Genomic DNA, 26800 nt, shown 5'->3' with positions numbered 1-26800 from the left:
ACCATTCCTCTAAAAATCTCCCACCTATTTAAAATTGGTTTAACAAATTTTTTTATTATCATAAGCTGACCCAACAATTTAAACAAATAGAAATCTTTTAATGGAATAATGCACAAATAACATGATCCACCGTGAATATTATATAATTTCTCAATTACTTAAGGGTTTTTAAGTTTTGATTACGTCAAGATGACGCAATTTCATTGGAGACCCACAAAAACAGTAGTACATTCAAAATTTGATAACCATGAGGCTGCACAGAACAAAAGCTAGGGTTGCAACTTGCAATACAGGGAAGAAAGAGAAAGCTGACTGGTTCAAAACTACAAAGAGTGGATATTTTATTTTATTTGACGTTTCTATTACCACTACGGAAAGACATTGTAGGACAGAGAGACAACATTTTCTCGCATAACCGCGTGGAAGTTTCCACCCAATCACAAACTTCCACATTTTTCTCATTCTCTCTCATACTACTGTGCTATCTCTACCCCTCTATATATAAAGACTACACGCCATTTAAAAACTCGCAGCAATTCAAAATTTCAAACACAATTACAAGCTCTCAAAACTCTCATCAACAATGGAACAACTCCCACCTGGTTTTCGTTTCTACCCAACTGAAGAAGAGCTCGTTTCCTTTTACCTACACAACAAGCTTGAAGGGAAGAGACCTGATGTGAAACGAGTTATCCCAGTCATCAGCATTTATGACATAGAGCCTTGGCACCTTCCAAGTACATATCTCTCTTCCACAAACTAACTCCACTTTCATTTTAACCCAATTGTGTATGCTTTAGAAATGGTTTTTAAGTTTGAGCTAAATGGTATTGTGAGTATGCTGACTTGGTTTCTGTTTTGTGTTGCAGAGCTTTCAGGAGAGATGTGTCAAGCAGACACTGAGCAATGGTTTTTCTTTACACCAAGACAAGAAAGAGAAGCTAGGGGAGGAAGACCCAGCAGAACTACAGAATCTGGGTACTGGAAAGCAACAGGCTCTCCTGGCTATGTGTATTCGTCAGATAATCGTGTGATTGGAGTGAAGAAAACCATGGTTTTCTATAAGGGGAAGGCACCCACTGGAAGGAAAACCAAATGGAAGATGAATGAGTACAGAGCAATTGAAGAAGTACCAAGCTCGTCTAGCACCGTGGTTCCCAAGGTGCATATGCAATGCTAAAGTTCTTTTGTTTTCTTTTTTTCTACAATGAGCCGGAGACCACACCTCATTGAGTAGTGGCGGCTTGTGTAGTAGTTGCATATAACACTCTCTCACATGAGTATGAGTCTCATGCTTGTGGGATTGTATGCCCAAGTGGGAGGGGCGTTATGTTCAAACCTCTCATTCCCTCGCACAGAAAAACTCATTATCCAAAATACCAAAAAAAAAAAAAAAAAAAAAATCTTGTGTTCTTTTTTTTTTTTTTTCCCAAAGATGGAAAATAGTTTTCTACTTTTTTTTTTTTTTTCAGAATTTCTAATTCTCGTATCCTATTCCACTATTCATTTCCTGTAGTTGAGGCATGAGTTCAGTTTGTGCCGAGTGTATGTGGTTTCTGGAAGCCTTCGAGCATTTGATCGACGCCCAGAAATGTCAACAAGAGAGACACCACAGCTTGGTGATAACGAGGCTGCAACATCTTCTCAGAACGCCACAATGGTAGAGAAAACAAGCTCGTCTGAAACTTCTCACTCGGGAGGAGACCATGTTGATCTCCCAGAGATTGATGGCTTTAACTGGGGGATAAATGATGGTCTAGAACAACCTCTATGGGAGTGGGAACAACTAAATTGGCCCTAAGTCAATCAATGGTCAGAGCTGCAGCCCCGTTCAGCAAATTGAACTAAATCACATAGGCAATAGGATAGCTTACTTTAGATTTTTTTTTTTTTTTTTTTTTGACTTCGTCACAGAAAGTGATAGAAGAGTAATAGAGAATCAGAAAGATGTAAAAGATTTATAATATGAAAAATTCAATTATTTTTGTAAATCAACTACAAGCTAGGAATAAGATGTAAGGTCTGATGGGGGTGTAGCAGAGCTAAACTGTCAACTGCATTCAGTTATAATCAGTTTCAAGATTGCATCCTGACAAACTTTAACTTTATTTTTAAGTTTGAAAATGGCATCACCTTTTCTCTCTCCCATTGAAACTATGCCAACTTCCCAAGCACAACTTGTGAACCTGGAATAGGCAATAGGAAGTCATATTTCAAAATCAAGTAAGAACTATGTACAGATATAGAAAAGGAAAAAAACTGGAATAATACATGCACACACAAAAAAAAAAAAAAATCATTTATTAGTTATTTTGCATGTAAGTAATTAGAAAAATATGGAACTCAGTTGTTTTCTCCAACTTGACTTGGCATCTAATGCTATCATATGTAATTTTTTAAGCAAACTGATACAAACAATGTAACATTTTAAATTCCAAAACAAGTAACTAGATCACAAACCATTCCAAGGTATCGTTCTATAACGCAGTAACATGAATTTGACCTTCACGCATTCCAAAATAGATGATCCAAAAAAGAAAAGAAAAAAATTTGAAACCTCTTCCTTCTTCAGGCATCCAGGCCAAGGTTGTCGGGAAAAGTCAATTGTATAAGGACTAGCCTACAATTCACATTATATGACATTCTTGCCTTCGAAAATGATGCTTTCACTTGAATTCCTGGTTTGCTTCCAAAAAATTGCCAACATTTTCAGTTGGATCAGTTAAAGCTTACAAATGGCCAATCAAAACCATGCAATATGTAACTCTGTAGTTATTTTCATGTTTGCAGATTCATTATAAATTGTCTTCAAGGCGGGCATGGTGACAGCAGAAGATATTAAGACTTGGTCAAGATTCGAAAGGACTTCAACCAACAAAACAAATGACTCTGCAGCCTGACAATAGAACATGATGGTAATGACAATATGTAACTCTGCAGTTACTTTCATATTTTCAGATTCATCACAAATTGTCTTCAAGGGTGGCATAGTGAAAGCAGAAGATATTAAGACTTGCACAAGATTCATCAACCAATGAAACAAATGACTCTGCAGGCTGAAATTCAAATTAGTCGCTTGACTTTTACTTCAATTTTCAAATAAGTCCGCCGTCCAAATTTTGTTAGCAAATGAAGTCGTTCAACTTTTTTTTGAACAAATCAAACAACAAGATCTATTAACTGCCACTTCTCATGAATGTTTTCAGTTTCATATATATATATATATATATATACACACTCACACACGCATAGACACACACACTTTTTTTTTTTTCTTTTTATTTAAATATATATATATATATATATATATATATAAACTCACACACGCATAGACACACACACTTTTTTTTTTTCTTTTTATTTAAGGATGCCCAAACATCATTGTTTGCCAACAGATTTGAATGGAATGCCACATTGACTTATTTTTACAAAGTGAGAGACTAAATTGACAAAAATTAAACTTTAGGGACTAATTTGAAATTGAAGAAAAAGCCAAGGGACTAAATTGAATTTTAACCAAAACAATATTGCCAGGTAGAAGAAACTTGGTTGGGTGACTGGGTCAGCAGAATAGCATGATGAAAGTATAGAAATTCATATTCTCTTTTCTTACAATCAATAACACGAGGTAAGAAAACATGATAATTAGCAACGCCATATATAGACAGTAATCATCAAAAGAGTGGCTACATACATATTGTATTTATACGCTTCTGCTAGTGAAAAGGCAGAGGCTGACAGATGTCCTGTTTCGTTGAAAAATGTGCAAAATTGATGATGACTCCTGAGGAAGTGAAAAATAGGATCAAAAGTCAACAAATGCAAGCAATTTGAGGTTTAAAAGTTGTAAATTGACACGATGCAATCATTGGAATCATAATGGCATCATACGAATAACTCTAGCTTTGTATTACATCTTCAAATGTTAGAATAGTTTTTCCATCAACGGTTTTATAAGCAAGATTCTCTTTCATTACATTATACAGAAATAACTATAATAATTTTTTTAAGGAACAATGGTACTCAGATCAAGTAATGTTGTTTCCAATGGAATAGCACTGTTTCATTGGATAACCAGCAAATGGTGGATATGCAATGTTCGCATGTATTGAACATACTTGAGCATAAAGAAGATAAGCCAATGTACAACATCATTGTTAAATGCAGTTGCCGAGTGGTTTAATAATTGTAACCCAAGCCATGGAAGACAAGGGTGGAACTAGGATAATAGAATTTTTAGGGAGGGGTTGGGTTCAAATTATAGGAAAAAATTATTTATAATATAGATTTTAGAGTTATATGTGAGATAACTTTTGGGGGGCATTCCCTATATTTTACTAAATACTGTCCTTGAATGTGTAAGGAAAACATAAGGAATTCAAGAAGTTTTATAGGCTATGTCCCCAAGCTCTAATGTAGAACAACCCCTGATGGCAGACCTATTGCAAACTTAAACTGCATGAAATTTTGAGAAAAAAAGGGTACATCCTCACATCTCTGGATCTTCAATTTAAATGTGGAATTTCTGCTCAACAAAGTGGGAAATGTATGCAACTGGTTTTAACTTGCATAAACTAAGGTAAAAACATTAATTTGTGTTACCAATGATATTTATGCAAAGGGTAGATAGAGAATCCAAGAGTCTATATTTCTGCGGTGGCGGAGTCAAGCCACACATCACATCAAACAAAGCAAAGTTGATTATTTAATCTTAATGAGTCTCACGCAACTGGTACAAATCATGAGAAGAACAAATGGATGTTTGATGGAAATACAAGCAGAAGAGGGATTTTTCATATTGAGCATGGATAGTGATTTTTTTAAATGATGTATAAACCAAAAACATTTATATATAGACTATTTAGATACAATCTTCAATGAAAAAATGGACAGAGATTCAAGGAGGTCTAACACCAGAAAGCATTTCTTTACCCCTAATAATTTTAACAAACAGAAAGCATGAAAATAAACATCCTCTTGGTGGAAACATAGTGCTGAACGAGTGAGAGAATATAAATTCCAAAATTGTGAGTCTTCAGTTAGGTATGACAAAAAAGAAGTCAACAGTAGTAAGAATATGATTATCGCTGTATTAGGATCCAAAGAAATGCTGGAGATGGAAATGAAGCAATTGAATAATAAACATAAGACTTTGTACATGAAAGGTCAATTATATGTGGTAATTCTTATCAAAAAGGAAAAATCATAATGGTTTTTGTCTTTGTCAATGCAACAAGTATGACTTATGTTGACCAGTGGCAACTAAATTTTTATCTCTTTTGCTATACATTACAATAAGAACAAGATGACTCATCCTGTACTAATAAATAGGCATAGACTCATGCCAATATACAGCTGATATGGAAATAGCCTATTGTTGATCCTTCATTGAGGCTATAGTTGTGTTTCAGGTGTATGCGCCATTGCTCATCTCAAATCTCAATGATAGTCTCCTGATAGGCTTCAAAGCTAAAAATGTGCCACCCCATACTGCATGGGCTTTTAATAAATCTGAAGGCATGCATAACAGTTAGCAGTAGGTCTTTTCCACCTCAACCGACTATTCAAATGTCTCAAAGTAGTGATGCACTCTTTTTCCAAATTATGAAGTCCTAATGAATTTTCAACCCCTTTCATTTATTAACTAAGCCCAGAAATGGTATTCCTATGATGAATACATATATAAAACAATCACTAATAAATTATTGGCTATCAAAGGAAAGTATAAAGAGATGGAGAGAGTTCCTAGCATTAGCCACAAGGAAGCATATTTCAGCAGCTCTTTAAACCTGTAAACGTTACCTTTGGCTAAGTATGTTGCTCATTGGTTTCTCTTTAAAATAATATTAATTAATGGTAATTTGTTTTCTACTTTTTTGGGGGGTTCTTTCTTGTTGCAGCTCTTTTAGTTTCTTACTTGATTATTTTTTGAGACACACGTGCTGCCTTATTGTTTCTATGCTGTTTTAATGCTAGCTTAATGGTATGATATGGGTCCACTCTGGAACTAACTGATATATGCTATATGCACTGATGCATTAAGCTTGAAATTGTATTATGAGCACTTTTCTACGCCTATTGCGCTACAAAATAGCAATATGTATACAATATCAACTGGTAATTTGTCATCTATTATTATTCATCATTATAGATTAACCATTTTGTTACAGAAAAATTACCAGAGTTTATGTGTGTCACTGCGGCTTATATTAAATCCCTTCTGATACTTTCTCCATCAAATGTAGTAAAGCACATCCTATGATGAACAAACTATCAAAATTTCTGTAGACTGAGCTATGGCAGCTTCCAGCAATTCCCAAAATAAAATCTCTTCTTGCTCATAATCAATTGCTGCTTGGGAAGTATCACTTAAACATGTCATAACCTTGTGTACATACTCCCCATGCCAGCACCTTGTTGATACAGTTGAGCACCTCTACACTACTTTAAGAACCAATCACAAGCTAGTCATACATTGACACAATTTAGCATTTGTCTGGTGTGTCACATGTATCAGCACTCATATGCATCCCACACCATAGTTCCCCTTACACATTCAGCAGTGTTATCAAATTCTTCCACAGGACTGTCTGCAGGCTGTAGCTCCTTAATTAACTTCACAACTACACAGGTCTGTTCGCTACCAAAGTCCACTTGTGTGTCATGAATTTATCAAGCCTAGCATTGGGAAATCTACAGCTATTTACACAAAAAGTATTTTATTATGTAACAAATTTTTATGGATTATCTACCTTGTATTGGGATATCTATAATCTTCAGACACTTCTAGTAATACAAGGAAGCAAAGAACCAAAAGGCGATTCAATTCAAGGAATCATTCAGCAGAGCCAAACGTGCATTTCCATTGATTATTTCTCCCTAAAAGGCTCAACTAAAACTATTCTCACACACAAATTTATCGTTAAGGCAAAAATATTGGAAAATTCCCATTGCTTATAATCCAAATACTTTTAATACATGCATTTTCATTCAAATTGCATTTTTGTTGAGAAACTAATCAGTGGTGGCGCAGAACATGTTATCAATGAATGCAAGTGTACTAGTTCAGGTATTCAAATTTCCAAATTCAGAAAGGATTTTTTTTTTTTTTTTTAATGGATGAAAAATGAGTAGAGGAGAGCGACCTGAATTGGCGTCTTCCACTTAGGCGTGACTATAGTAACACTCTATCCAGTGAGTCCAGGTGTGCAAGATTAAGGGGTCCAAATGAGTCATAGCTGTACACCCAGCTACATCAAGGACGCTAATGAGCGAGCCGAGAGCGTGGAGTTGGGAGTTATTTTCCAGGCGCATCCCAAAGGGAATATTTTTTTTAACTGAACACATTCTTTAACATATGGAAAACAACATCCAATAGCATATAAAATAACCAAATCCCTAAAACGTTAAAACTAGCCTAACATTTATGGTTTTAACCAAATACGCAGTCATGGTTTTAACAAGTATCTCTGTTCTCTTACTCTTTTTTTGGTTCCAAACCAAAAATATATATATTATGGAAGAAAAAAGAAATCATAAATATGTTTCAAGGAAATACAGAGCTGTGAGCGTTAACTTTGAGCAATTCAAAGTCTCTTTTATTTCCACACTCATTCTGAGAATCTAATGTATTGAAAAGCAAAGAGTTAAGAGAAAAGTTACAAGGCAATGCATTGAGATTTGGAAGTACAAAGAGAAAGGACGTGTGTACCTTTGCTTTTTCTTTTTTTTTGGTCGCCATTTTTGCAGCCCGTATAACTGATGTTGGGGGGGCAAGACTGAAAGAGAAAAAAAAGGAAGAAAGTGAGCGAATCAAGAAGACCATTTTGAAGCAGAGTCAGCAGACAGCGTGACTTTGCGTTTGCCTGTGTAGTAGTGTCCAGTGTGAACACACTATGCACGTGTGCACCAAGTCGCCACTAGAGTCTAAACCCACTACCTGTTCTTCCATATGGGTGGGTGGTACCATTTTGACTCTTTTGTTTTGTTTTGACAAAAAGAGCAATACTAGGTACACTACACCCACCGAAAATTCAATACATGTTTTTTTTTTTTTTTTTTTTTTTTTTGACAATTGAGTTAACAAGTTTTTACTCTCACTACACCCACCGAAAATTCAATATTTTTTTTTTTTTTTTTTTTTTTTTTTGACAATTGAGTTAACAAGTTTTTACTCATTCTTGTTTGAATAATTTTTAACATCGTTTTTATTAGTACTATTAACAATCGGTCACACTAGCAGTTTTGAAAATTTTTGTGTGTATATGTTTTTTTTTTTTGGCAAATATATTCTTTTTCATTCTTAATACATGTTTTTATCTTAGTGTAAATTACGCTAATATCTAGACTTGACCAAATTGAACTTGATAACCACCCAAATTTGAAGAAAAATACATGCTTGTTTTGCCTTTCTAATTCTTTGTAAATATATTCCACATTTTTACTTCTTCCATTGTCTTTATTTCCATTCTTTTCTAAGTTAATTTCTTCTCATATACACTAGTGGATTTTTTTTTTCTTAACAAAAGAGAGGATTGAAAGAACTTTAATTAATGTATTTTTAACTTTTATTTTTTAGTGGTTTCTTTATTTGTTCCCTTATTTCTATTGAAACGAAAAAAAGACAATATTAAAAAAAACTTTGTTTATTATTACTATTATTAATACATGGGAAAAAAAAAATCGTCATGCGAGGTAAGGATTATATTGTTTAAACTATCAGAGAGAGAAAGAGAGAATTATAAATAAATTTAAATATAAGAAATTTGAAAATAAAATTTAATTATGAAAGTAAATTGAGAAAATAATAAATGTTGAGGTATCAAAAAAGTATAACAGTATATCTAAAAAGGTTTTTGTAGGGATAAAGGCCCAAAATTATATATTGGGCATTGAGCCTTGACCGAGGACGTTGGTTGGTCCGAGGACGAATAAACAGTAGTGAGGATGTTAAGCTCAGAGTCCCATAAGTAAGATGCAAATGAAAAGGTTGGGAAAGGTGATCCGAGGAGGAGTATCTCATCGGATAAACAAAGCACAAATCAAATGTATATCCTGTTGTCCAAAGTGACCTTCTAGGAAATTTCACTAATAGGGACGTGCATTATGAACGTACTAGAAAAATGAGAGCTAGGAAATATCTAAGGAAAAGCTGCTGCTCCCGCATTGAATGCTCTGCAGCTAACTTTCTGGCCGCATTTATGTGGAGAAGACCCATGAACAGTACTGTCTTGGCTACCCTAACTCACAAAGGGCCAGAGGGGGTGTCCAATGGGACAAGCACTCAAGGAATGACCTAGATGATTAACAAATGAAGGGCTAAGATCATTGAAAGGGAGATATATAATGTAAGAAACCCCTGAGGAATGAGGGATCGAAAAAGAAAGGGAAAAAGACTATAGCAATTGAGAATTGCATTTGTAACCAAACCTGAGAAAAATATATAAGAACTGATCTCCTCAGATATTGCCAAGGACGATTTTCTTTAGTTAAAACTTGGCTATCTTCATTCTCTTATCATCAAGATCTACCTTATTTGTTGTCTGATTCATTAAAGTCCAGTTTCCCAACCTACTCTCTATAAATTCATTATTTTGGGCTTTTTGGGCCTAAGTTCATCCACCTTTTGGGCCAGGGACTCAAATTTGGTCATTACAATTTTCTACGTAATTTTTTTTTTCTTTTGAGAAGAAGATTTTCTATGTAACTTAATTGCTTGTAAAAAAACTTTTATAGTATCCAATCATAAAGTAATATATGTTTTTAATTTTATGTTTATATGTGACTTTACAATTAATTTTTAGGGTAAATTTCACAAACACGAGGCTTGGGTTAATACTAACCAAGTCCAAAACTTTTAAAATTTGACCATCCCAGTCCATAAACTTAGACATCATTGCAAGCCGTTAGTTATTTTTTACTTTTCTTCTCTATCTCACATCTCATCTCTCACTTTTTTTTTCTCTCTTCTCTTCCAGTGATTGTCTCACATCTCTCTCTAATTTCTATTTTCTTTCTTTCTTCTTCGCAGTGGCGTCTTGGTGTGGGCATCTTGATTTCTCCTCTCCCTTCGTGTTTACAGTGGTGTTGTTGTGGTGGGTTCACTTTGCAAATTTCTCCTCTCTTCGCCTTTGCAGTGATGTTGTAGTGGTGGGCTTGCAGTGGTTTATGGGTTTTAGTTAGGATTAGTGCTAAAGGTTTCAATTTTGTTGTGGGTCGGCTTTGGAGGTTTATGGGTTTTGGTTCTATGGGTTTTGTTTTGAATCACTAATTTTGGGTTTGGTTTTGGATTGAATCATTGATTCTGGGTTTATTGGTGGTTGATGGTTACAAAGTTCTAGGTGTGTGTACTGATGCCAATGCCGTTGTTTTGTTGATGGGTTTGTGGCTTTTATTGATGGTCAGTGGTAACTGGTAAGTGGTCTGTGGACGGTGGTTCTAGGTTCATGGATTTTACTAATGGTTAGTTGTCGGTGGTCGTTGGGTTTCATTCAAGTTTTTTTTTTTTAATCTGAATCAAAGAAAGCCAGGAAAGGAAGAGAGAGACTCAGTGAAACGGATAAGAGATCAGAGAGTAGAATATCTAACGGCAACACAAGCAATTTAGAGTCCGTTTGGTTGGAGGAGTGGAAAAGTGGGAGGATGGAAAATTGTGGAATGATGAAAAAGTGGGAATATAGAAAATATTTGATTTTCCCTCTTATGTGTTTGGTTGGAATGGTGGAAAAGTGAGAGGGTGGAAAACTCTTTTGTTTGGTTGGAGAGGAAAAGGGAAGGATGTAAAATGTAATTTATATAAATTGACTATTATACCCTTGTTACATAATAGGTAAGAAATAGAATTATTTGTACTCATTAAATAATATAAAATTTACCACATCATATATATAAATTATTTTTATTTTTATTATTATAAAGTAAAAATTACAATAATGTACATATAAATTAAATTGGGAAAAAGATTTTGTAACCAGTAAGAGGTTATGACATAAATGCACTTGGACAAATGTAAAAACTACATTCAACCCACAAAAATGTGGTCAGCAAAGAGGAATTCAACAAACTTTTGTGGGCAAAAGATTTTGTAACCATTCAACATGGTCAGCAACTAGGCAAACATTTTTTACATTTAGCCCACAAAAAACAATAGAATGTATCAACTTGATCAGGTCACATTGAAAAAAAAAAAAGAGAAGAGAACTTGGAAATTGGTGTGCTATGAAGGTAAGGATGAGAATAAGCAAAAGTCATCAGGTCATGAATGAGAGGTAGGTGAAAGGGTATTTGTGTAAAAGTGCTTTCATAGCACTTTTCTCTCCACATTTTCCTCATGATTTGGGAGGATCAAAAAAGTAGGCCCAGGAGGGAAAACTTTCTTCCCTGTTTTCTGCCTCTCCTATTTTCTTTCTCTAACCAAACAGTGGAAAACAATATTTTCCACCCTATTTTTCTCTCTCTATTTTCCATCCTCCCTGTTTTTACCCTAACGAAATACACCCTTAGGGTTAGGGATTGTGATGGTCAGTGTGGGTACCCGAGGACCGAGGAGGAAGTTGTAGGGTCGAAACACTGGGCCGAGGCCTGAAGAGGAATAGGAAAGGTTGAGGCATTAATTTGGACACGCTACTAGACACAGGCCCGAGGAGCAATGATACCTGAGAAGGGAGACGGATCCGCCAAAGTACCTTATGGTACTCAACAGAGAGGGCTGCAAACTGAAGAAGGTAGAAGTCAATTGTAGGTGAGGAACTTCCAAGCTGGAACTGCCTGTCACATCCACATTAAATGATATACACCAGCTTTATCAGCCGCATTAATGAGGAAGTGACCTGAATAGTGCTGGCCACAACTAAGCAAGCTATTACCGCCATCTACTTCAGATGCAAAAGGTAACAAGTGTTGGAAAGGGATGAAGATCAGGTAGAAATAGACGGAGAAGATATGATGGGAAAGAGCAATATAACGAGGGGTAAGGGCATTGGGAAAGGGGATCGGAAAAAGAGAGAAAAATAAGAGATAGGAGAAGAAAGAGGAATAGTGTTATTTTTTCTATGTAAATCTTGCCTCCTTGGGAGCCTTTGTGTAGAGCTGTTTGCCCATCTAATTCTGATTATAAACTGGACTTCTTCCAAAAATTGTTCTCAAGCAAAGCCCATGTTAGTTGTTCTATCCCATCTCTCATAAATTTTATTGGTTTGGGCCAAGTTTGACAAATTCAATCCATTACTTTAAGTGGGCTTGGACGCCAACATTTTTGGCCCTTACAATTGGCGCCGCCTGTAGGGAACAACAAGTGTGTGGATTTGTCCTGAACGCTCATGGCAAATGAAGGCCAAGGTGGGGAGGAGTCAGTAGGAACCCAGAGGGAAGATCGGTTTGTTAACATGGAATGTAGGCAAGACAGGAAATGCACCCCAAGTGTTGTGCTGGAATCTCACCACATTGAAAGAACTGAACGAAGTCGTTCCAAGTCTAGAAGCCGTGTTTCACACAATCTAGAGACACTAGAGTTGCTACAAGAAGTTGATCATCTATGCAAGAAGTTAAGGTGTAGGAAGCATGGTAAGAGGAGCTTGTCTCCCCCATCGAGTGAAGGCTCAGGGGGAAGCTGTGATCGTACATACTAGCGTAGATCTAGGATTCCACCCAACGAGTCCTACTCAGCTTCTAAACAGTAAGACAAATTGGACAAGGGTCATAATAAACATGGAAATGATCCTAAGTCCCTATTCGTGAGAAGAATTAATAAGGCTAGGCTCCCCCATCGTTTTTCCCAACCAACGTTCATCATGTACACTAGAAAGACTCATCCAGGGGAGCACGTCAGCCACTTCAATCAGAAGATAGCTATCCATGCCAATAACGAGGCCCTTATGTGCAAAGTGTTCCCCTCCAACCTTAGGTCCGTTGTCATGCGATGGTTTGATGCACTAGACGAGGGATCAATCAAGTCCTTTGAAGAGCTGATAAGGGCATTTGGTGCGAGGTTTATAACCTGTAGTAGAGTCCCCATGCTAGTGAATTCTCTGTTGTCTATGGCTATGCGTGAGGGGGAGACCTTCAAAACCTATTCAGACCGTTATTGGGAGATGTACAATAAGGTAGATGGGGATTTTGAGGACGCGGCGGTAAGGACCTTCAAAGTTGGCCTCCCAACTAAGCATGATTTGAGAAAATCATTGACTATAAAGGCTGCATCAAGCATGCGCCAACTCATAGACCGCATTGACAAATACAAAAGGTTAGAGGAAGACCAGATGTAGGGAAAAGGGAAAGCAAAAGTATTCCCCGAGAAGAGGGATCCTCGGGAAGGAGGATATCATAATGACCAACCCAGGAGAGACTTCCCTAGTCATGCAGCACCCATGGGGGCTCAGATGGTCAACGCATTATTCAAAGAGCCGATGTACCAGATACTAGAGAAGATAAAAAAACCTTTTTTTAGGTGGCCCAACAGGATGGGTGGGGATCCATCCAAGAGAAACCAAAGCCTCTATTACAACTATCATCGGGACAAGGGTCACACAACGGAGGACTGCAGGACTCTGCGGGATCACCTCAATTAATTGGCAAAGGCAGGGAAACTCGATTACTTCCTACATTAGCCTATGGAATAGGCCGGACACTCAAGAAGGGGGGTACATGGAAATGCCAATCCTCGTCCAGCTTGGGCATTATTAACATGATGCTGGCTAGGCCAAGAGGAAACGTCGCGTCGAGTTCCCAATTCATGTCTGTGATAGGGGGCTCTTGCCTGGAGGCTGGAGGTCAAACTTACAAAAGAGTAAGAGTGACAGTCCCAGACCTGAGCTTTTTCAAGGAAGATAAACAAGGAACCCTCCAACCACACAAAGACGCCTTGGTGGTTACTGTGAGAATTGGGGGCTATGACGTCAAAAAGGTACTAGTTGATCAGGGAAGCCAGGTCGAGATAATGTACCCAAATTTATACCGAGAGCTGGGATTGAAGCCCGAGGACCTAGATGCGAATGACTCTCCGCTGATGGGCTTCGATGGCAAAATGGTAATCCCTCGAGGAATGATTAAGCTCCCCATACAAATTGATGATGTGGAGGTCTTGGTGAATTTCATTGTGGTAGAGGCATTCTCCCCGTACACTGCTATCCTCGGTAGACCTTGGCTTCATGCTATGGGAGTTGTTCCCTCAACCCTGCATCTTAAGATCAAGTACCCTACTCATAGGGGAGTGGGGGAACTAGTAGGCAATCAGGCCATGGCTCGGCAGTGCTTGGTGTTAGCGATTACATGGCAATCATCAGGTCCAGCCGGGATTAATGAGGATGCGATCCAATAGCAATTAAAAGGGGCTACCAATGAGCAGCAGACTGAGTTATCGGGAGAATCATCTAAGGAGTTGAAAAAAGTGATGATAGGATCGGACTCGGGGCAATATTTCCAAGTAGGCTCGCAGTTGCCATTCATGGAAAAGGTAGAATTGTTAAAGTTCTTAAAGGCAAATGTTGATGTTTTAGCCTAGAATGCTTGTGACATTCCAGGAATTAATCCTAAGCTAGCATGCCATCACTCAAATGTGAATCCCAAGGCGGTGCCATGCAAGCAGCCTCCTCGGCGATCATCCGATGTTTACGCTAAGGTAGTCAGGGCGGAAGTGAGCAAATTGAAACAGGCTGGGGCTATTAAGGAAATCTTCTATCCCGAATGGCTGGCCAACACAGTAATAGTGAAGAAGAAAAATAGGAAGTGGCAAGTGTGTACAGATTTCACAGACCTTAACAAAGCCTGCCCAAAAAACCCTTTTCCCATTCCCAGAATTGATCAACTGGTAGATGCCATGATGGGTCATCATCGAATGAGTTTCCTGGTTGCTTTCCAGGGCTACCATCAGATACCAATGTCACTAACCGACCAGGAGAAAACGGCCTTCCATGCCCCCAACGGTAACTTTCATTATCGCGTGATGCCCTTCGGCCTCAAAAACGCCAGATTAACTTATCAGAGAATTGTGACACAGATGTTTGAAAAACAACTTGGGAGGAACATGGAGGCATACATTGATGATATAGTGGTTAAGAGCAAAAAGGTAGAGGAGCATCTGGCCGATTTGGTAGAAACCTTCTCGGTGCCTAGGGAGCATAACTATTGGCCCCTTGTGGAAAGTCTACGCGAACGAAGCTTCCAACTGAAAGGGAGCAGGGGTGGGGGTTGTGTTGATTACCCCCGAGAAACTAATAATAGAAAAGTCATTGCGACTAGGATTCCCAACCACCAATAATGATGCCGAATATGAAGCCTTACTAGCTGGAATAAACATGGTCAGGCTGCTTAAGGGAAAGACAATCGAGTTGTATTCAGATTCTAGGCTGATTGTGGGTCAAGTCAATGGTGACTTTGAAGCTTGAGATGAGAGGATGTAGAAATACCTTACCAAAGTACAAAGTGCGAGAGCTCATTTCAAGGGTTTTACATTGGAGCAGATCTCGAGAGGACAGAATTCTCATGCAGACTCTTTTGCCATGTTAGCCACTTCACTAGAATCAAGCCTTCCTCGGGTCGTTCTTGTTGAAGAGATAGACACCTCAAGTCTTACGGAGGTACCTTTGACGAGGGTTTGCAGCCTCCTTGTAGGGCCGAGCTGTATGCGTACACCCAGAAGCCGTGGAGCCCTTACTAGAGGAACTAAATGAAGGCATTTGTGGGAGTCATATTAGAGAAAAATCCTTGGCACATAGGGCCCTTACACAGGGTTACTGGTGGCCTAATATGCGACAAACTTCCCAGGATTATGTGAAGAGGTGTGATCAATATTAGAGGTTTGCCCCAAATATTCATCAGCTAGGAGGAATTCTGAATCCTTTGTCTAGCCCTTGGCCCTTCGCTTAGTGGGGCCTAGATATAGTAGAACCCTTTCCTCGAGCCACTAGAAATCAGAGATGGCTCCTCGTCGACACGAATTACTTTACCAAGTGGATGGAAGCCGAGCTCCTCTCCAATATTAGAGACGTTGATGCCAAGAAGTTTGTCTGGAAGAATTTCGTCACTAGGTTTGGGGTGCCGTACACACTGATCTCGGGTAATAGTCTTCAGTTTGATAGCAAATTCTTCAGAAGATATTGTGGAGAGTTGGAAATCAGGAATGGATACTCTACACCGGCATATCCTTAGGGAAATGGGCAAGCTAAGGCCATCAACAAGGTCATTGTGGTCGGACTAAAGAAGAGGCTAGATGATGCAAAAGGAAAATGGGTGGACGAGTTGCCCCACGTGCTATGGACATACCGCACCACATCCCGAAGGTCAATAGGGGAAACCCCATTCTCGATGACGTACGGTTCAGAAGCAATAATCCCCCTTAAGGTCGAATTTCCAACTCTGAGAACGGACCAATTCAATACTGAAAAAACCCACCAGTTACTTCTAGACAATCTGGAACTGACCGATGAAAGACGAGGGGTGGCAACAGTGAAAATGACACACTACCAACAAAAACTTAAGTAGCAATATGATAAGGGGATCAAATTCAGACCCTTGGCCCTGGGAGACCTAGTTTTGAGGAAAGTAGTAGGGACGGCCAAGAACCTTGCTTAGGGCAAGCTGGGTCCCAATTGGGAAGGGCCATATAAAATCACCTCTGTGACAGGGATTGGGGCCTACCACTTGGAAAACCTAGATGAAAATGCAGTCCCTCGCTCATGGAATGTAAACAATCTACGGCGTTATTACTATTAATAAATTCTGCTGCCGTTATGTCTTGCTTCGTTGTATCTCATCCTAAGTGTTAAACAGAACTTAGGACTTGTCTAACTCCTCAGCCACAAGTTTAGGGTAAATTAACACTACAAAATATCCTAAGTGTTAAACAGAACTTAGAACTTGCCTGGCTCCTTAGCCACAAGCCTAGGGTAAATTAACACTACAAAATATCCTAAGTGTTAAATAGAACTTAGGACTTGCTTGGCTCCTTGGCCACAAGCCTAGGGTAAATTAACACTACAAAATATCCTAAATGTTAAACAAAACTTAGGACTTGCCTGGCTCCTCGGCCACAAGCTTAGGGTAAATTAGCATTACAAAAATGTCCTAAGTATAAAAAAGGATTGAGTAGCAAAGACCGAAAGCATTTGCTTTGAGCTTCCAAAAAGAAGTACCAGTTAGCTTGCTCACATGCATATTCAATTTCAAATTGTTATGTCTTGGTTATCATGAGAAAGGGGCAGTTGGAATTTGTACATGCAAAGTATACAAGTATGTCTATATAAGCATGAAAAGGCAGAAACTATTAAATTTTAAATCTCTCTTTTTCATTCAATATGAAAGTTTCATTACATAAAAAAGGGGGCACTACATGTACGCTGTCCCATTACAAAAATTTACTAAGGATTTCCTAGATGAGAACCAAATTAAGTGTTGGGCTCTTTTTCCTTAGCATTTTTCTCCTTTTCCTCCTTTTGCTCCTTTTTATCTCTTTTCTTCTTCAACAGCACCCCCTCAGGAACCCCTTCCTCAGCCTCCACGTCCACCACAGCTTCTGAAGGTGGGAGTTCTTTAGTTGACTCCTTTCCCTTGGACGAGGTAGGATAGGGAACTGGATCCTTGGGCTCTACAGAAGAAAAGGAATAGAACTTGGATCTGTTGGTGGCTGAGAAACCGTGGGTGCTAGGCATAGAGCTGGGGGATAGTACACCCTATCAGGAGCATGTATCTCTGATTCGGGGTCAACTCCTACAGCATTCATGGCCTCATCCCAGACTTCTCGGCTAAAGGCAAGAGCAACATCACGAAGCTGGGCAGTAAGACTCTCAACAGTCTTATTCATACCCGCGTCATAAGCTGCTTGCTCAGCCTGAGCCTTTTCAGCCTCCTTAGCCTCCAACTGCTTGTTCGCATGTTTTAGCTCTACCACAATAAGAGCCAGCATGCTCTCAGCCTTCCTTTGGGCCTCCAAGGCCTCAGATGCCTGCCTCTCATGGCCCTTCAAGGCAGATTTAGCGTTACGATGGGCCTTCTCCATATCTAATAGCTGAGAGAGGGTTTTTTTTCAGTTTTCTCTCTGCCTTAGCCTGAGCCTTCTCAACATTTTCTTAGGCCTTCTCGGCCTTCTTGGCCACATCCAAGGAATGGTCTACCTACTTCTCTACCATAAAGGCAGTCTGGACAACATGCAAAAAGAAGAGCAAACAAAACAAAATAAGCATTATATAAGTCTCAGGTAGAATAACTTGACAGATGAATAAGTTGGGTGAGATACTATGGTGAGGTCCTACTTCAGAGACAAGAAGACCTCTCTTTTCTTATAGGACTTCAACTCCTCCATATCCTCAGGAAGGCATAGTGCCCTCTCCAAGCACTCTGCTACCAGGCCTGAGCTACCCTTTGAAGGATCCCTCAGTATGGCATCATCAAGCATGGGAGCGCCTAAACTCAAGGTAAAGACGGGCCTTCATATAAAGGCCTTCCTGGGATGGTCCCCGCCACTCTCTTTAGAGGTCACGGTGTGCTTGGGCCTCTTTTTCTGCTGCCTTTTGCCTGCACGGGCCTCCTTGACAAGGGGCTCAGAAATCTCCCCCTCCTCAGCCACCTCTGCCCCTTTTTCCCCTTGACCTCGTTTCCGCTTTTTGTCTGCAGCCTCAGCTGGGGATGTGCACGTTACAGCAAGAGTTGGTGGGTGGGGAGGTATTGTCACAGCCGAGGAAGAACCTCCGACGTGGGCCATTAATAGCGTAAGAAGGTCGGGAGTCTTCTCCTCGAAGCCCATGGTTGTTAATGAAAGGGCTTGTGAGGTGCTTGGAGCGTCTGGGCGGTAAAAAACTTCAAAATCGTTATTAGTCACCTCTTGGACAGAATTGGATGTGGACTCCTCGGTCACCTCGTTAGATGGTAGTGGAGGTTTGTGGGAGTATAGGAGTTGAGCGGCTATAGGCGCTGGGATCTAAGCGTCTTGTGTCCCCTCAGGAAGTGGTTTTGTCAACAAGAATCCTGGGACAGTAACATCTATCAGAGTCAAGCGCAGGTCACGGGCTTTGATGATGTTTCTTAGACTCTGAAAGTGCTTGGTTGAGGGTTTATAGCCAAGGATGATGTGCGCCACCCTGAGCTGCCTGTCTCTGTGCAGGAATATTTTTGATTTGAGGATTTTGTTCAGATCGTTAAAATTCACCAAGTGTTTGGCTGAGGCTGTGTGGTACTCGTCTGCCAAGTGAAACCATGAGTATTGTTAGTAAAGGAATATAAGAAAAAGAAACTGTTACCAAAAAAAAAAAAAACTACTCAAAATCCTAAAGGTGACCCCAGCCTTCGGGAGTGCTACCTAGTTCCCCTTATTGGGTGGGATTGTGCCTCCCATCGTGCCATCCTCCCAAGATAATAAGGAAATCTTCGTCCATGCCTTTGCTCAAATCATGTAGGCATGAGATTAACCTAACTGCAGGGATCCTACACTTCATGTAGTATTTTGTCTTTTCCCCTTTTTGGCAATTATAGACCCAATTCACGTCATGCTAAGTGAGGTGAGTCCCCATTCTACGGTTTATGGCGTCTACGCACCCGAGCATCCTAAAAATGTTGGGAGAGCACTAGGTCGGGGTTAACCTATAATTTATGAGGTAGTCCCTAGTTACTGACCCCATAAGTAGTTCCATCTCGCCTTCAATGAAGGCAATCATAGGAATAACCACGGATTCAGGAGATCAGCTCAAAACCAACCACTCACCCTCCTCGCAATGCCTAATTTCAGCGTTATCGGGGATCCTATATTGTGCCCTAAAAGTTGTCCTAGCTTCCTCAGTATCCACTAACCTAGCATATCTACCCATGGTTTTTAAAAGGGCAAAGTGTGAAACTTGTAAAAGAAGAAAACACAAAGAAAACCAACACACCTACTGCCGAAAGCAAAGAGCGCTCCTCGGGAGTGTTTTTCTCTTCTTCAAAGCTTGGGTTGCCAAGGTATCAAAAATGAGCCTCAGCCAGCTCTAGATCCTCCTTTTATAGGAGTGAAAAAAATGGGCAGTAAAATTCCCGCCTATAAATGAGAAAAAATAGGAGCCGTACGATTTCAATCAAACTGTAGAACATGGGGAGACAAGCAGCCGCCTGACGCCATAAATGATAGGTCGTGGATTCCGAAGCGCTAGAGCATGCTAGTGACAGATGAAAGGACGCTAATACGTAGGAACGAATGTGGCACGTGCATGTTTCACTTTCGAAACTAAAACTTCACTTTTGTCTCATAAACAAATAGTGAAAGTTTTAGGAGGCTATGGGTACCCGAGGATCGAGGAGGAAGTTGTAGGGTCGAAACACTGGACTGAGGCCCGAAGAGGAATAGGAAATGTTAAGGCATTAATTTGGACACGCTACTAGACACGGGCCCGAGGAGCAATGACGCCCGAGGAGGGAGACGGATTCGCCAAAGAACCCTACGGTACTCAATAAAGGGGGCTGCAAACTGAAGAAGGTAGAAGTCAATGGTAGGTGAGGAACTTCCGAGCTGGAACTTCCTGTCGCATCTACATTAAATGATATACACCAACTTTATCAGCCACATTAATGAGGAAGTGACCTGAACAGTGCTGGCCATAGCTAAGCAAGCTACTGCTACCATCTACTTTAGATGCAAAAGGTGACAGGTGTTGGAAAGGGACAAAGATCAGGTAGAAATGGATGGAGAAGATACGATGGGAAAGAGCTATATAATAAGGGGTAAGGGCATTGGGAAAGAGGATCGGAAAAAGAGAGAAAAAGAAGAGATAGGAGAAGAAAGAGGAATAGTGTAATTTTTTCTATGTAAATCTTGCCTCCTCAGGAGCCTTTGTGTAGAGCTGTTTGCCCATCTAATTCTGAATATAAACTGGACTTCGTTCAAAAATTGTTCTTGGGTAGAGCCCATGTTAGTTGTTTTATCTCATCTCTCACAAATTCTATTGGTTTTGGTCAAGTTTGACAAATTCAATCCATTACTTTAAGTGGGCTTGAACGCCAACATTTTTGGCCCTTACAGTCGGTTTTTAAATGTTTTGGACTTTGATAAGGGTAATTTTGTAATTAACCCATGACGAAACAAAAGGCGACGGACATAACAAGGTTGTCAGCTTCACTCATGAGAGACAACCTTGTTGTAAAGTCTATAGCTCCACCCCATACTTGACGGCTGCATCTTGAGCACAGTAAACTGAAGACAGTAAGCTGAAAACAGTAAGCTGAAAAGGAAGCTGATGATAACAAGTTGAATAGGGTAAGCAAACCTCCGTCGAGATCCATTAGTAAGTGACAATGTTAGGGAGTCCACGAAGCTTACCGCATAGCCGAAAAGTTGACCTTAGGCAACGAAAATGGGTAGCCAATAAAGCGAAAGGGAGTACGCAAAGCTGACGACCCTAACGTGGTTTGTCTTGGTCCCCACGTTTATGTATATAAGGAAATGTCTTGTGCTTCATGTTTAGTGCTAATCAAAAGGACTCCTACAAGGAAAGGGTTCCGCTAAATACGCTCATAAAGACTCCTATAAAGAAAAGACTTCTGACTCAAGGAAATGATGTTGACCCTCTACTACTATAAAAGCCCTAATACCCTCACTAGCCAAGGTACGCATAATTCACCCCAGCTCTGGTATTCTAGAGTTGTGAACAAGAGATTTTTCTAACTTGACTGTCGGAGGGTATTTGGCCGGTACCACACCGGTACTCCTCTTAAGGTCTTCAACTTTTGTGTTGTGCAAGTGTTGTTTCAAGCGTGCGAAAACTATGCGGCTCATTGGTGATTTTTCGACATCATTAGAGTTTATTGGTATTATCCCAAACCTCAAGGGATGTTTGTAAAATTTACCCTAGTTTTTAATATTACATTAAATTAAGGGTCAAATAAAATTTGTTTTGTAGGATACGGAGCTTTTATCTTTTTAGACAAGGCTGAGGGAGGCCAAATTAAAGTGCATTCGTTTTCTTAGGTTGGGTTAGGGGTGCAATTGACCCCATTAGCTCCTGGCTCTGCCTTTTACTGGAATGGATATATTGGATAATCACCAACTGAAAAGCAAGTGGGCTGCCCTTTTATTCTAGACTAGGCCAGTGCCCATCGCCTCGAATTGTTCAGGTTTTGGATAGAAATGGATCCAGACTCAGTTCTTCTAACTGTTTTCTTTTTTTTTTTTGCTTGATCAATAAAGTATTTATTCAGGAAGAAAAAAAATGTTTTTCTTTATAGTCTAGTCTTTATGGTACAATTGAAGTGAGCACCGATCAAGAACGAAGAAATAACTGATACAATCATCCCAAAATCTTCTCGGGGAATTTGATTTTGCCTAAAGCTAGGACCCAGTACTAGAACTGCCACAAAATGGATCATGGCAACCACCTCCTACCCCCCAATACAAGATTAATGTGAAAGTGGTTGATTTTAAAAGAGCAAAATTGTGTTGGTATAAAAGTCATAACTCATAGAAGTGGCAATGAGTCACAATATAAGTGAAGCAAAATAAGAGTCGGCAAGTAAAATGCAATAGCTGTGTTGCAATAATAAGGAGGGCTATAGAGTTTGCAATGGACATTGGAGTGCCAGCTATCACCGTAAATTGAGACTCTCTACTAGTATTACCAACTTTGGTCAAGAACCCGCAGAATCACTCTCTAGTTTTGGCCATAGGATCAAAGACGCACGTAAATTAGTTAGTTCAACTAGCAAAACATTTTTTTTTTTCAAATAAAGCATATCGTTTCATCTCTGCTTACGTGAAAAATTAGTTCTTGTATTGACCAAATGCTAATAAGACAAAAATAAAATTCAAAGAATAAAATTCAAACAATTTTTAAATATTCATTGAGAAAAAAATTCTAAATAAAAAGTTTGATTGTGGTATGAGAATAAGAATAAAAAATAATTAAAAAGAAAAAGGAAGCAATTTCCGCCGACATAGAAAATACACGTGTAAGCCACTTAGAACTTACATTGAATCGAAGCTTTGCAAGATATAAAAATTCCAAAACCAGAAAACGTGTTTTTATCACTTCCTAGTCATTGCCGAAAAGTTGGCGTAATCCAAAACAGTCATTCTTATTAGTTTAGTTCAGCTTCGCTTTACCAACCCCACAAACATAAATAAAATAGAAGACCCAACTCAACACAACACAAAGATTTTATTATAAACAATATTATCTTTTATCGGTAATAATGTCTCTTGCGCAGAATATCAGCAACCAGAGTTCGATCGGCGATTCCTCGTCCTGGTCCCGTGTCCAGGACAAGGTCTTCGAGGAAGCTATCGTTGTCTTCCCCGAGGGAACGCAGGACAGGTGGGAAAAGATCGCCACCCAGGTCTTAGGAAAATCTCCCTTGGAAGTGCGCCGACATTACGAGGTTTTGGTTCATGACTTGCTGGAGATTGACTCGGGCCGAGTTGAGTTGCCGAGTTACGAAGATGAGTTTGACACGGTGGGTCAGGGCTCCGAGTATTCGGAGGGTCCTGTGGATTTTGGGTCCAAGGCTAAAGAGACACAAAGGAGGAGAGGTGTTCCGTGGACTGAAGAAGAGCACAGGTATGAGATTCTCATTGTTTTTTTTTTTTTTTTTTTTTTTAATTAATTTGTTTTATATTACTATTCTTCAAAGTCTTGCTATAATTGACAGTATAAATTAGGCCTGATATTGCATATGTAGTTAAAAAAATTAATTAGCTTAATTAATTAATTTAATTGATGTTAGAAAAACTAATTAATGTCAAAAAATTTTAAACTTTGTTATGTCATTGTGTGTTGTGTTATTTGTATCGAGTACCGTGGAAAAAATCTGTATCAAATAATGTATTTAGTATCTCATATGGGTGAATACATGCATCCGATGCCACCTGTCTCCAGGGGCGTAACCAGAAATTTTACATGGGGGGGCCGATTCGAACCATGAAGGTTGAAATTGACGACGACGAGTATCATCGTTGTATGGATAGTCTATATTTTTAGGTTGATATGGACCTTTTTTGAGATAAGCTTTTCAAATTTCATCTTGTTTGTTGATAGGGAATTCACATATTTGTTTACGTGATCCTGAATCACGATCTATCTCTTCAAATTGAAGTTTTGGACATTTGGAGGGATGTTCATCAGGCATTGAAGTATTAACATTTTTTTCTACAGCCACAGGTGTCCTAATTTCTGAATTGCTAACATCTTTTTTCTTAAAGAATGCATCAATTATTTTTCATTTGCTCATAATTCTTTTAACTTTAAGAATATAACTCAAAAATTAACCTGAAAAGAATTTTAAAAAATAAAATTTTAATTATAAATTTTACTTAGTTATATGAATGTTATTCATGCTCAAGAAAAAAACAAAATTTTCACTATAATTTAAACAGTTAACCCATTTTTAATACAACTTTAATTAATAATAATCCCTCAAATAAAAACCAAAATAATTTAATTAATTTGTCTATTATAATGTATTGGTTAATTTAATTATATAGCTTTAATTATTGTTATTTAGCGTAACAATAAACTATATTACTTTAATTTATTTGTCATTAATTATACTACTTTAATTTGTTATATTGTTTAGCCCCTTGTACATATTATACTAAAAGAGCCGAACATTATACATTTTATGTGTAGCACAATAATTAAAGCAGTGTAATGTGCTGCACATTACATTGCTTTAATTATTATTTACCCGGCCCACGAGCCCATCTACATCTACTCCCTCCCCACCCCACGGTCCAACAAACAAGCACAACATGTGCCCCAATCACAATAGCTAGCTGCAATCAGAAAATTTCACAATGCCAATCACAAATCACAACACACATTGTACTAAATGACAATCAATATCTCACCAACACCAACACAAACACACTGACCCACACAACACCAACGGATAAGAAATAAGATAAAGCCAAATTTAAAAAGACAAAAACAGGAAAAAAAGTAAAATGGCCAGCAAATCAGAGATGAGAGACCCGCAGTTCAAAAGAGAGAGAGATTGAGATAGGCTATTAAAGAATAAAGAGATGGACGTTCATTTCATTTTTTTCATTTTAGAGTGAGATAAAGAGAGAGAGACTGAGAGAAAGACTGAGAGAGAAACCTTGAGGGAGGGCAGGACTCCGGAGCAGAGGCAGAGCGATCGGAGGCCGGAGCAGAGGCAGAGCGATCGAAGATCTCCGATCTGCGATCTGCGAAAATTTCAGTTCATTTTTCTCATTTCAGTGAGATAAAGAGAGAGAGACTGAGAGAGAGTCAGAGAAAAAGAGAGAAATACCTTCAGGGAGGGCCAGAGTGAGCACCGAGCACAAAGCACTGGAGCAGAGGCAGAGCTCCGATCTATGATCTGCGATGAGGGGTGAGCGACGACGACGACGAGTGAGCTGCGGCAATGACGACGGCGACGTGAACGTGGGTTTGGTTTGCTCTGTATTGAGTTTTTTTTTTTTTTTTTTTTGATAAACACCTCTGGTTTGCTGGAGTTTGTTTTGGTTTTGCTCTTTTTTTTGGTTTGCTGGAGTTTGTTTTTAATGTTTTGGTTTTGCGCTGTATGTGGGTTTGATTTCTAATTTTCTTTATCATTTTTTCTTTTTTGGTTGAGAATTCGTGGGCTTGGCTTGCCGTGGGTACTGGGCTTGGCTCTGTTACAGTTTTTTTTTTTTTTTTTTAATATTTTTCAAGTCAGCGTGTTCCTGGGCTGGGAGTGGGCTGGGAGAATAGTGGGCTGAGAGAATAGGTGAGAAATGGGTTGGGGGGGGGGGCCGGTTGTCTAATGTTGGGGGGGCCTATTTATTTTTTCTTCATAGGCTAATGGGAAAAAAAAAATTTGCAGGGGCCACGGCCCCCCCAAGCCACTATGTGGCTCCGCCCCTGCCTGTCTCCGTGTCCATTTATGCTTCTTAGGGTATAACCACTACAATCTCAACACATGGAAAAGGTGTGCAAGTGAATTTCTTATTTATAAGGAACGTTGTAACTTGTAAAAGCATTCAAATTAATCTGTATGATAGAAAAATATTTATATAGTATTATCTAAACATGACCTACATCAGTTCGCGTATAATCGTGTAAATTTACACTAATATTATTTATTTTACATTCAATTGTTTTTTCTTTCTTTATTTATTTTGAGTATGAAACAATTAAAAAGAATTAAGAAAATTTGATATTTTAATTAAATATAGAGTAAAATATATAATTTAATGTGAAATGTTTTGAAGGGAGTGTAAAATAGAAAAATAAGTTCGTAAACAATAATTTTTGCACGAGTTAATTCAAATGCTTTAACAGGTTATTTCTACATGGACTACAACAATTTGGGAAGGGAGATTGGAGGAGTATTTCAAGGAAAGCTGTGAAGTCGAGGACACCAACACAAGTGGCCAGCCATGCCCAAAAGTATTTTCTTCGCCAGAACTCAGTCAAGAAAGAGAGGAAGAAGTGTAGTATTCATGACATTACCACTGTTGAGGAGGCTGCTAACTCAGTGGGCCTGGGTCAAATTAATGATCAGATCTGGGAGATGGGCCCGGCTATACACTTGTATGATCAACAAAGTTTAGAGGAGCACAATGAGGGCTTTGGATTCTCTTTCTAAAGATGACACAATGATAAGTTTCATAGTTTGTGCATGGATGAACCCTTTTTTTTTTATAGCTTTTCGAGTGAAAAGTAGAATGATCCCTTTATATTGGCTTGCTGGGTCCTTATGTATAATCTATCAAAGTCTCATAGATGTAAATGATAAATATAGCTAGTCCAAAAAAATGTAAATATTAACTAATTCCTCACTTTTTCTTTCTTTTTACTGTAATGGTTGAGGTTGACACTATCTTTGAGTTATTTTTTATTTTCTTCCA

At 38.9% G+C, this 26800-nt stretch overlaps 2 protein-coding genes and 1 long non-coding RNA gene across 6 annotated transcripts; 2 read left to right on the top strand and 1 right to left on the bottom strand.

Moving 5' to 3' along the window:
• Positions 1 to 543: 543 nt before the first annotated feature.
• On the top strand, positions 544 to 2994 carry LOC112025473 (NAC domain-containing protein 90). Of its 2 annotated transcripts, none has more exons than XM_065773047.1 (3): positions 544 to 737; positions 870 to 1162; positions 2791 to 2994. In XM_065773047.1, exons 1-3 carry the CDS (start codon positions 584 to 586, stop codon positions 2824 to 2826), a joined length of 483 nt encoding a protein of 160 aa, XP_065629119.1. In that variant the 5' UTR covers positions 544 to 583; the 3' UTR covers positions 2827 to 2994. The 2 variants fall into 2 exon arrangements, with proteins under 2 accessions (XP_065629119.1, XP_023913916.2); XM_024058148.2 differs by lacking the exon at positions 2791 to 2994 and adding an exon at positions 1517 to 2108.
• LOC112025474 (uncharacterized) lies at positions 1937 to 25588 on the bottom strand. 2 transcript variants are annotated; one of them, XR_010628820.1, is made up of 4 exons: positions 25045 to 25588; positions 7712 to 7778; positions 3695 to 3784; positions 1937 to 2186 (listed from the first exon to the last, which is right to left on the bottom strand). It is a non-coding gene; the product is annotated as an uncharacterized LOC112025474 (long non-coding RNA). The 2 variants fall into 2 exon arrangements; XR_002884255.2 differs by lacking the exon at positions 25045 to 25588 and having other exon boundaries at positions 7712 to 7885.
• LOC112025489 (protein RADIALIS-like 4) lies at positions 23009 to 26800 on the top strand. 2 transcript variants are annotated; one of them, XM_065773049.1, is made up of 2 exons: positions 23009 to 23504; positions 23982 to 24990. In XM_065773049.1, the coding sequence occupies exons 1-2, from the start codon at positions 23140 to 23142 to the stop codon at positions 24004 to 24006; spliced, it is 390 nt and encodes a 129-aa protein (XP_065629121.1). In that variant the 5' UTR covers positions 23009 to 23139; the 3' UTR covers positions 24007 to 24990. The 2 variants fall into 2 exon arrangements, with proteins under 2 accessions (XP_065629121.1, XP_065629120.1); XM_065773048.1 differs by lacking the exon at positions 23982 to 24990 and adding an exon at positions 26232 to 26800 and having other exon boundaries at positions 23037 to 23504.

This window comes from Quercus suber, unplaced genomic scaffold (assembly GCF_002906115.3).
Source record: "Quercus suber isolate HL8 unplaced genomic scaffold, Cork oak 2.0 scaffold_68, whole genome shotgun sequence".
NCBI lineage: Eukaryota > Viridiplantae > Streptophyta > Magnoliopsida > Fagales > Fagaceae > Quercus > Quercus suber.
Note: the sequence above shows the minus strand (reverse complement) of the source record. Positions and strands in the feature narration are given on the sequence as shown.

What these genes read in the sequence shown, in the direction of transcription:
- LOC112025473 (XM_024058148.2), top strand. Translation starts at nt 584, where the DNA reads ATGGAACAACTCCCACCTGGTTTTCGTTTCTACCCAACTGAAGAAGAG. An exon ending in AGAGCCTTGGCACCTTCCAA is followed by an intron (nt 738 to 869) that starts GTACATATCTCT and finishes TTTGTGTTGCAG; the next exon opens with AGCTTTCAGGAGAGATGTGT. An exon ending in CTAGCACCGTGGTTCCCAAG is followed by an intron (nt 1,163 to 1,516) that starts GTGCATATGCAA and finishes CATTTCCTGTAG; the next exon opens with TTGAGGCATGAGTTCAGTTT.
- LOC112025489 (XM_065773048.1), top strand. Translation starts at nt 23,140, where the DNA reads ATGTCTCTTGCGCAGAATATCAGCAACCAGAGTTCGATCGGCGATTCC. An exon ending in TGGACTGAAGAAGAGCACAG is followed by an intron (nt 23,505 to 26,231) that starts GTATGAGATTCT and finishes ATGCTTTAACAG; the next exon opens with GTTATTTCTACATGGACTAC.